Raw genomic sequence first — 10,474 nt, 5'->3', positions numbered from 1 at the left:
AAGTGGAAATAACGAAAGATCTGAGATGTGGAGACACTCAAAAAATATCTAGGATCTAGCAAAACCACACAATTTAATTAAATAAAAAATATATCTTTCAAATAAGTTATTCAAAAATTATGAAACGTATTGTTAATTTGTAACATATACAAATTGGAAAACTGTTATATATGCCCATTAATAATTTGAAGAAAAGACATTTTATTGTTTTCGATGTTTAAGATCTATGTAACCGATTAAGAAAATGAAAAAGAAAAAAAAAACATGTCACGACGACTCATGAGACGTAGAAACGTCAAAGACCATAGAATGGTAATACTATTATATGTGATCCTACAACAAGACACGGCCACCACAAATCTCTGTCACATTCTCTCCTTCCTTTTCAACCTTGTATATTATTTTTACTTCTCTTTATTATTCGAATCTAAATCTCTAAAACTTCTTTTTTATATACACAACACACACGTCGAAAATCTCTATTGCAGGAAAGAGAGTTCAAGAATGAAGAACACCCATTTGCCTGAGGAATCCAAGGAACCAACCTCTCCAAGATCTTCTCAAAGAGATCATGTATTGGTCGAGAAACAAAGCAAGACGGCTACAAAGACATGTCTGCCTGAGACAACGGTGTTGTCAGGACGTGAGAGGCTGAAGAGGCATAGAGATGAGGTTGCCGGAAAAGTTCCTATACCGGATAGTTGGGGAAAAGAAGGGTTGCTTATGGGGTGGATGGATTTCTCGGCCTTCGACGCTGCTTTTACTTCGAGCCAGATTGTTTCTGCTCGAGCTGCGTTAATGGCTGACGCTGGAGATGATGCCGGGGCTAGAGGAAGTAGGCCTCAACGCCTTCGAGTTGAGAGTTCTTGTTGATTCCTTTTTGTCTTAGAGAAATGTTTATGCAAATATTACTCTCATCTTGTTTTTGAAATGTTTATTAGATACCTATCTTCACATTGATTTTGGAATTTTGAACCACTGATACAATTATTCAAAGTTTCATATAGTTCACTTTGTGTAATTGAATTGATTTGTAAATGGAATTGCCGGTAAGACAAACCTATTTTTTTTTGGCTATTATATAGTTTGATTATGTAAACGTTGGTTGGAGGATAATTAACTTATTAGCTATTAAAAAATTAAGTGATATTGATTGAGAATTGTGTAGTGAAGGATTCATGCTTTTGTAACAACATGACATTTTCTGATCAAACGTTAGATTATGTTATCAACGTTATCATCAAACATCAAATTGTCTATAATTTATGATTCTTTAATGCCTATTTTCAAGTTTTTCGATTAATCAAGAAACTATCGATTTTTAATCTTGTAGTTTCTTCGATCGGGCTAGCTGGATATCTAAAGGTCAATAAGTTACTTGCGGTCACCATTTCTCGAATCCTAAAACTTAGCTTTAGTTGGTAGAGCCAACAACTCCGAGGCACACTACTCCATGTCAATATCCGAGTCACTACTCTTTTACGTTTCTGATGTTACTATTTTTTTTTTTGGTAGGGTTCTGATGCTACTATTTGATTAGATGAAAAAATTACCTAATGCATTCTCTTCTGATATTGACATGTTTGGAAATGATAAGTTATATGCGAACGAACACTTCTCTTGGTAAAGATAAAAATTTGATCAGACATATATTCTCACACTAACGTGATTAGGTCGATACATAATAATAATCTAAATCAATTTGAACAAGAAAAAATCACATGTTTTCATAAAGCATAAGCCTGGTCCGTGATTTATGATACTTTAGAACCACCACAAAAACAATAACACAGCTAGCTGTAGGAAAAACTAAAACACCCATGTCACATTTAAGACAACAACTATACAATCAAGGTCATTTCGGTATTTTTCTCCAAACTCTTCTCAATCTCGATAGCTTCATCGTTCTGGTCGGCACAATTGAAATCGAAGTTGTTCTCTTCTCTTCCTTAAACTACAAGGGCAAAAGAGTGTATAATCTTGGGATGGGATCCAGGGACCAAAAGGTAAAATGGAGTTGGAGCTCAGCCTTAATCGGAGCAGTATCAGCAACAGCAGCAGCTTCACTCCTCAGCGCCAAGCCAAAAGATCCAAAGTTCCACCTTATCTCCATAGACCTCACCTCACTGAAATTTAACCTCCCTATCCTCGATGCAGAGCTAATGCTTACCGTACACGTCACTAACCCTAACATCGCACCCATCCATTTCTCCTCCACCACCATGACGATCCTCTACGATGGCACGGTTCTTGGCTCGGCAGAGGTCAAGGCTGGCTCGCAGCCGGCGAGATCTTGTCAGCTACTCCGGCTACCGGCGCGTCTGAACGGGATGGAGCTTGCGCAACACGCGCGGCAGTTCTTTTCTGACGTGGCGAAGAGAGAGATGAAACTTGAGGCTAAGCTTACGATTGAAGGAGCGGCTAAGGTTATGTGGTGGGATCATAGTTTTAGGGTCCACGTGGATAGTTTCGTTACCGTTGATCCTGTCTTTCTTGATGTTATTGGTCAAGAGAATAAGTCTCAGATGGATCTGTTTCTTACTTGAAGTTAATTTAATTGTACCATTTTTAGATTGTGGTTAATTTAATATTTTTTTTTCAGTTATTGAAAAAGTCTTTTGAATTAGAATAAGCTTAGTTTAAAATTCAAGATGACTATCTTAACCATAAAAACAAAATACTTTCAAATTATTGTCGTTTTAATAGTTAAACTTTGTTTCAAATTAGTTATCATTTCATGTTTTTAATACCCATTTTTGAGAGATCTTTTAATTTTATCACTATTATTTTAGTATATATCAATATATTAATTAGGAATAAAACAAAAAAAAAAAAATTTATTAATATGTGTGAAGTAGCCTTATTCCACATTCATTCCACAACTAATTTGAAAGTAAGATAATCTTAATACTATTAAAAGAGAAGTACAAAATATAAAATGTCCAAAATGTTGTTAGTATTTACGAAATTTGCCATTCAATTTTGACAAAAGGAGTCAATTAATTGAAATCAAGAAGGTTAGTCTAGGAATATCAAATTTTCAATTAAATCAACCAGATAATCATAACTAGATCCGCCTGTTTTTGTGTCGGGGCTTTAATTGGATCTATGGTTATTCGGTTTGGTTTGTAACATCATTCGGTTTAACTCAATTTGGTGGTGAAAGATTTGATCAATATATAACTGGAATCAATGATCTTTTTGGTCAGTTACACCATTTATTGGATACAATAATCGTTTGAATGATGATAAATAAAAAGAGAAAAATGAAATTGCAGAAAATTGAGAGAGGTTTGGGACTCGGGAGGAAGAAAAAGATATAAAGGGGAGAGAAAAACAAATTATTATAATTAATAAAAAAAAATATTCACCAGCTGTTGTGATGGAGAATATTAGAAAATTTTAAAAAGGGAGTTGGGGAATCAAACGCGGGTTAGTTAAATAATAGTTGCCAAGTGACCCAGTTAGCTAAATCGCCTAACGAAATTAAAGAACCAAATTGAAATAAAGGAGACCTACCCAAGTAGAAATTAGAAATGAACAGTTGTATAATTACGAAAAAATAAATTATTTTGTTTGTATAATATTTTTAGGTTTATTTACAGATAGAATAAACACTACAAAAAATAATTTTATTAAGACTAATTTTTGAGACAAAAAAATTTCGTCACAAATTTGTGACACTTTAACTACGATATTATGACTAAATTTATTTGTCTTTAAAGAGATAAATATACTTTTTTTCTTAAAAAAATTAGTTCAACTCATTCTTTAACATAGTTTCAAAAAATAGATTTAAAATAAATCTAAAATAAATTATAGTCCCATAATTAAAAATTTAAAAAAAATTAAAGTAATTTAATATATTGGGTGTGGTCATGTAATAGAGTAGGTTATATCTATATATACATTTTTTGAGACATTTATGAAATAAATCATAAAGTTCACGCTTACTTACAGGCATGCAATTGGCATTAAATATTTTTAATTTTAATTTATAAAATTAAATTTAAAACCAAGATTTTGTGCAGAAAAAAATTCCTAAAATATCTCCTTAATTTATTACAATATTTAATGCTAACAATAAAAAAGTATGTACAAATCCCAAATTAATCTTTACGCAATACATATTTGTCCATTTTATCTGCAAAAAAAACGGAAAAAAAAGAATTATCATATTTAATAACTTATTTCTTAATCATATGTAAATAATTCCAAAATTAAGATATTTTGAAGATAAAGTATACTTGATTAGCAAGATTTTTAGTACTATCTTTTTTTGCATTTTCGTTATTTGGATTTTGAAAAACGTGAATGTTGTATTTAAGTAAAGAAGAAAAATGGTGTTTGGATATCTAGTGGGATGGGTTTGGGTATTAATATAAATTAATAATTATTTTATTAACTGTTAGTAAATCATCAGTTCATTATTTTGTTAACACCATCGACGTTTCAATATTAGGTATATCTAATTAAGTTTATTAAATTACGATTATGTAAAATAAACAAACAGTACTACGATATACCACATGTTATATTCTGAATTTAACAATTTAATATTAAATAGGTTTAAAGTTTAGGGGGATATATATTTAAAATTTAATATTAAAGCCCCCAATTAGGAGGATGATTCCCTCTTTTAAGATACCGTAGTTTCCTTCAGCTCGTGAAGCAGGAATGAAGCAATGGATTACAGTACTCTGATAAGAAAAATAAATAAGGGGTGAGCTGGTGGTAGAGGGTAATAAGGATCTTGGAGAGTTGTATATAATTGGACATAGTAGAGAAGAAATACCATTACCTTTTCATCGAGCAGGAGTAGTGATATTCCAAGGAAGTGGCGTTGGTTATGGACGGTACATATTTCAGAGTGAACTTCCCATAAAATTAAAATCCTACCAACGACATGTTGCGGGTAATATCCCAGGCGTAAAGCATCAACGGCAACATATGTACCTAGAATGTGGTGGAAGGCTTTGATGGGAGACATTTTGTTGTTTTTTTTGTAGAAATAAATTTGGGAGATGTAAGGTATCAACAGTTACAAATTAGGTGGAGTGTCATTGTGGGAGCCAATGATTATGTATTAGGGAGAAGGTACTTACGAAGATGACAGTTACTTTTCAATGGTTATGGTGAAGACGAGAGAGTATGGGTAGCCTATGGTGAGTGGCCGTTTTGGCAGAACAGTTAATGACACAATTTAGGTTAAATTTAAGGCCGCAACATAGGTCTCTCGACAGTTACAAAATTCTTTCGCAGACGTTTTGAGGAGCAGAAGTGAGCAGAAAGGAAAAATTCTTAGTTAAACCATGTGGGCTGAGACTGGTTTAACGTTCAAAGGCTGGATTTTTGTAAGGCCCAAGGATGGTTTTTTATAAGAGGAAGTTTTATTTAAAATGAAATAATTATGTAATGAACACTAATTATTGACGAGAAGGCCAGTGACAAATAAGGATACCAATTTTTCAAAAACATCAGATTAAAAAAACCAACCACACCCATTACAGCACCACTTAAAGGAAAATTTATTTCTAGATTTTTTCGGATTCATATGAGAAAAGATATTAAGGAAGGGGATTACCTTGTTGAAGTAACAGATGAAGGTTTGAATGTTTAATGATAGAAAAGAACCGACCATCTTTCCCAGGAATTCCCTAAAGAACATTGCTCCAACAAGTGCAAAAAAAAAACAAATACGTTTGTGGGACTTTACTTAAAAAAAAAAAGCAACTTTACAAAATCGAAAACTTTAAAATATGAAACAACTTTAGACAACCATAGGAGACAAAGAGAGCAAGTGGTGGAAGTCAACAAGATGACTGATAACATCATTATTTTACCCATTTTAGCTATAGTTTTAGTATGCATTTAGGAGGAGTTTAGTATGATTTTAATGTTTTAATGTCTATTATCAAGTATTTTAGGTTTCAAGAAAGTTTTACAGGTTTTATAGCAAAAAAAACCAAAAGACAAGGAAAATACGTTTCACGACATATTCAGAGCTTTACAGTACGGGCAACTTTTTAAGAACTTATACAACTCAAATTTCGACGTACTTGGTGTATATGGAAAGCTGAGAGAGTCATCTTTCACCTCAAGGTGGAATCAAGTCAATCCGTTCTTTCATCAGGAAGTTATGCCCGATTTACCGAGAAGTGTTACAAACCGACATAAGGAGAACCATTCAGCCAATGGGCTCTTTATTGAAGGCATGACCAGCGACCACCACGGCGGCCCAGTCCAAGTCTTCACCACGTTCTAGAACATTCCTACGCCGCCCCTTGCCATGCACTTAACAAGAGAAGACGTTTCTACCCTTACAAAACCCTAAACCTAGACAAAACCCTATAAATACTCTTCTACGCCCTAGGGTTTGAAGTGTGCCGAAAAAGTATCAGAGTGTGCCTTCACCTGCCTCCAAAGAGATCACGACCAGAAGAACAGCCACAACAGCAGCTCTCTCTCGTCCCTCTCCTTGAAGCCTTGAAGTTCACCAAACTCTTTCTCTTTATTTGTTCCATCTTTTGTTCTAGTTTTCTAAAGGAAGAAGACCCTACAACTTTGTTTGACAATCATTGAAGTAATATCTAAACTCTTTTCTCTATTTATTCTTTTTTGTTTATGACTTTATTAAACCTTGCTGTGATGATTCCCTTAAACATGCTAGAGTAGTTTTCTAGTTGGGTTTAAAAGGAAAATCAAACGGGGAGATGATCTTAGTTTAGGTGGCAATTTTTAGGGTTTGTTAGATTTATATTCTAGTTTATTCTATGCTTTAATTCTAAGTCTTTGCTTAATGCTTTAAGTTAGCCTCATGAACTAACTATGATCTTAAGTGTGTGTGCTTTGCCAAAAGCTTGCATGTGTGCTTGAGCTAACTTAGATGTGAGAGGAGTCATAGGAAGCACATACCCCTTACCTATGGAATCTCATGGATTAGAATCAAACCTGCTTAAAATGCTTTGATCTATGCGTCGTTGCCTGCGACAGTTGAGTCTCGGAGTATAGTGATCTTAGATGGTTAACTTGTGAACTATAAGTTAACGGTTCATTCGTGTTTCGTAGTCTGAGTTTTAGATAAACAAACTGATCCTAAACTTTCCTAGATAGATAGATCATTGAACCCCTGCGATTTTCCTTGATGTCCAACGCTTGTTTTATTTATTTATACTTGATTTTTATTTAGGTTTATTGCTTACTACGACCGTGACAACCAAAACTCTATTTTTATTGAGTCCTAGCCTTACATCTCTTCCGACGGATTCTCTAAACAACAACTCTCTCTCTGTGGGATCGATCCTTAAATACTACTACCGATTAGCTGTGCACTTGCAGCAGTTGTGTGGTCTTTTAAGGTAAAAGATTTGAAGTGACAAAAACCACGCACATCAATGACCAATGTATATTGTAAAAAGGAATCAAGTGTTACCTCGAGATTTCGCAAGTTGTGCAATCTGCTGCGGAAAAATACAGGGTAAGCACTGATGACTGCTGCTGCTATGGATTCCTGTTGGAGAAGGAGGTAAATATCTTGAAAAGCTTCCCGTTAATCCTCATCGATGATATTCTCTAAAGGATAAGCTTTAGGAGGAGTAGTTGCAGAGGCATCATAAGGAGGAATGCTACAGGCAACAATAGAACTGGTGCTTGTGTCCTGCATAGAGAGACACATTAGCATTTAGGAAGTATACATTACAATCCTCCCAACAAGTCTCAATAAAACAAATACCAATACGCAACATTGTGTCCCATATAGCTGTTCATGAGATGTAAGCAAAGGAATTAACTATGGATATCTTAACTATGGATTATCATACATAGAGATAAGTGGCCTAATCAGATAGACTCCTAACAGGAGAAGTAAGGGTTCACTGCATAAGAAAGTGAAATTTGATCTTTATGATTAAATGATGCATTCTCCAACAAATGTTGCAGTCGAGAAAGAAATGTTAACCATCAAAGAAGTCTTAATAGAGCCAGGGGAAAGTAATGATTACTTGAAAGACAAACAAATAAAAGGAGGAGCGTTTATAAGGAAGAGTGTAAGTGAAAAGACCATACCTTTTTACTGAGATCATATTGATCCAATATAACCTCAGCTGCTTTTAATGTCCTGTCAATATTCTCGTCAGCTCTCCTTATAGGATGTGTTCTTAGCTAGACAAACAGAATAATCACACACAGAAAACCAAAAAAAGAGGCCAAAATTCCAAATCAGAGATCCGAAATTCCGAGCTGAAATGTCAACATACATTTTTAAAAGTGCCTTAAATCCAAAAACAGACAGATGAAGAAAGGGACCTGGGTGGGACGCATGACTATTACAAGAGACGAGAGACGGTGGTCAAAGGAGCGTAGGATCCCGACCATGTTGTGGGTATTGTACTGGTCAGGCGCTTTAGTAGAGACTCCTAGATCAAACCTGCTCGTTTGGTTACGACATCGTGATTCAGAGTCTCCTCGTCACGATATACAACCTAATAACAGATTTCGAACAAATCAAATCTCTTTTCCGGAGAAAGACAATCTCAACAATTTTCAGTGATTCGGAAACTCACAGAGAGATCGATAGAGGTAAGAGAAGGGAGTACGCCTGAGACAACGGCAGAGCGGAGGGTGGTTGAAACAGCGGCGACGGAAACAAAATAACAACACTCATATATGGTTTCACAGAATTATAGAACATACCTAGAAAAAAAAAGAACACGCTGATATAACCCATTTTTTTTAAGTAATCACTTGGATTATGGTGGAACAAAGAAGAATAAATGAAGCATGATTGATGAAGCACAGTCGGAGCAAGGGTTCATGGCGAAGAAGACGAGGAGGAGATCGAGAATTTGAGATTTTTTCAAAAAAACTGAACCGACAGTTTGCTTTTTTTTTTTTGTATTTAATGTTGTATAGCTGGGCTGCGAGTGGTTTGACGCTAATGGACTGCATTAGAATTAGGCCCAGATTTCTTTTTCTTTCTTTTGGCGGAAGGAAGAGTACACGTGTCACTCTCTCTCGAGTGCTAACGTGTCAAGCTGAGGAAGAGAGTTAGCCAACTTTAAAAGTATAGATTTACTATAGGGAGATTCTCAAAAATAGCACCAAAAAAAGTTTTTTTCGAAAACTAGCACAACATCTCTAAAATTCCAAATATATCACTAATTAATCTTTTAAAATTAAATTCTAAATTCAAAACACTAAGCCTTTCCCCTCAAAACTATATCATAAATGTGATATTGAGAACCCAAACCTAAAAAACAAAATTCTAAAAATTAATTTTAAATATTTAATGTGTTAAATAGTGCTATTTTCGGAAATTTATGGAATGTGTGTTATAATTGTCCATAAAACTTCTATTAGTGCTATTTTAGAGTATTTCTCTTTGTTATATTCTATTTTTTTGTCAGTTTCACTCCAAAACTTCAATTTAAGAATCCTTGTTTAGTCATTTTTTATACAACATAGACTTATAAAGTAAAAGCTTTTTAAATTTAGCTAGTCATACTCAAAAAGTTATTATTATATTTTATTATCGAATTGTATTCAAAACTATATATGTCCAATTAAAGATCAGAAAAATTATTAATTTATCAAAAATTAATTTATAGAATTTTTATTATATGTTCCCTAATTTTATTTTATAAACTCTTTTCTCTTAATTTGGCCAATCGACTGGTAACTTTTGTGATGAAAAAAATAAGAGAAAAATAATATTATTTTAATAAATTTCAAATAAATAATTTTTACATAATTTATTTTAATTTTTTTTTGCTAGAATGTTTATTTCATTTGGCAACACTTGTTATGAATAAAATAAAATGGAAACATTTATGAGAAAAAAATGTCTATCTCATATCAATTAACATATAAACAGTTACCTTTTCATATATCAAAGAAGGAACCGTAACAGTCTTCTTCACCGTAAATGGCATTTCGTAGGGTTTTACTCTCTCACCTCCGCCGATCTCGTCACACTTACTCCTCTCTCTCTCCTCACCATGTCCCCGCTCCGGCACATCCGTCAATCCCTCTCGGTCTTCTCCAAACCCGATTCTTTTCCACTCCCTCGGACATGGACTCTGAGCTGACTCGACTCAGAGACGTTTCAATCGATGGATTTGGAAGCAATGGTCATGGGTTAGAGTTGGGCGATTTAAGCCAAGATTTGATCGGAGCTGGTGTGTCAAACTATGATTACTTGACTCGACCTGCGATCTCGTTGCTTGATTCTTACCATGACCTTACTGGATTGCCTTGGTAATAACAATACATAGTTATCTGCTTATTTCAGTTCAGATTGATGGAAAGTTTTGAGCTTTCACCTCGTAATTGACAAATCAAGATTCCTAGTTTTGTGTCGTTTTGAGGGTTTTGCGAAATTTATTAGTTTTGTTAATTTGCCTCAGATGAATTGGTCAGGTGGGTAGTGATTGCTTCGTCTACTGTGGCTTTCAGAACGGCTTTGCTTCCTGTACTG

At 34.3% G+C, this 10,474-nt stretch overlaps 3 protein-coding genes across 3 annotated transcripts in view; all 3 read left to right on the top strand.

The window, feature by feature from the left end:
• On the top strand, positions 272 to 1,077 carry LOC104790697. The gene has a single exon (XM_010516476.2). The coding sequence runs from the start codon at positions 280 to 282 to the stop codon at positions 871 to 873; it is 594 nt and encodes a 197-aa protein (XP_010514778.2). The 5' UTR covers positions 272 to 279; the 3' UTR covers positions 874 to 1,077.
• Positions 1,638 to 2,575, top strand: LOC104790696. Its single transcript, XM_010516475.2, has one exon. The coding sequence runs from the start codon at positions 1,821 to 1,823 to the stop codon at positions 2,544 to 2,546; it is 726 nt and encodes a 241-aa protein (XP_010514777.1). The 5' UTR covers positions 1,638 to 1,820; the 3' UTR covers positions 2,547 to 2,575.
• The window catches only part of LOC104698834 (ALBINO3-like protein 3, mitochondrial), a 958-nt gene continuing 355 nt past the window's right edge, over positions 9,872 to 10,474 (top strand). Inside the window, exons 1-2 of the mRNA XM_019246306.1 lie at positions 9,872 to 10,254; positions 10,417 to 10,468. Coding sequence (XP_019101851.1) covers positions 9,923 to 10,254; positions 10,417 to 10,468 — 384 coding nt within the window. The 5' untranslated portion in view covers positions 9,872 to 9,922. The remainder of the gene's footprint in view (positions 10,255 to 10,416; positions 10,469 to 10,474) is intronic.

Source organism: Camelina sativa, chromosome 6 (assembly GCF_000633955.1).
Source record: "Camelina sativa cultivar DH55 chromosome 6, Cs, whole genome shotgun sequence".
NCBI classification, from domain to species: domain Eukaryota; kingdom Viridiplantae; phylum Streptophyta; class Magnoliopsida; order Brassicales; family Brassicaceae; genus Camelina; species Camelina sativa.
Note: the sequence above shows the minus strand (reverse complement) of the source record. Positions and strands in the feature narration are given on the sequence as shown.

Excerpts from the sequence above, each read along its gene's own strand:
- LOC104790697 (XM_010516476.2), top strand. The coding sequence starts at position 280 with ATGAGACGTAGAAACGTCAAAGACCATAGAATGGTAATACTATTATAT.
- LOC104790696 (XM_010516475.2), top strand. The coding sequence starts at position 1,821 with ATGTCACATTTAAGACAACAACTATACAATCAAGGTCATTTCGGTATT.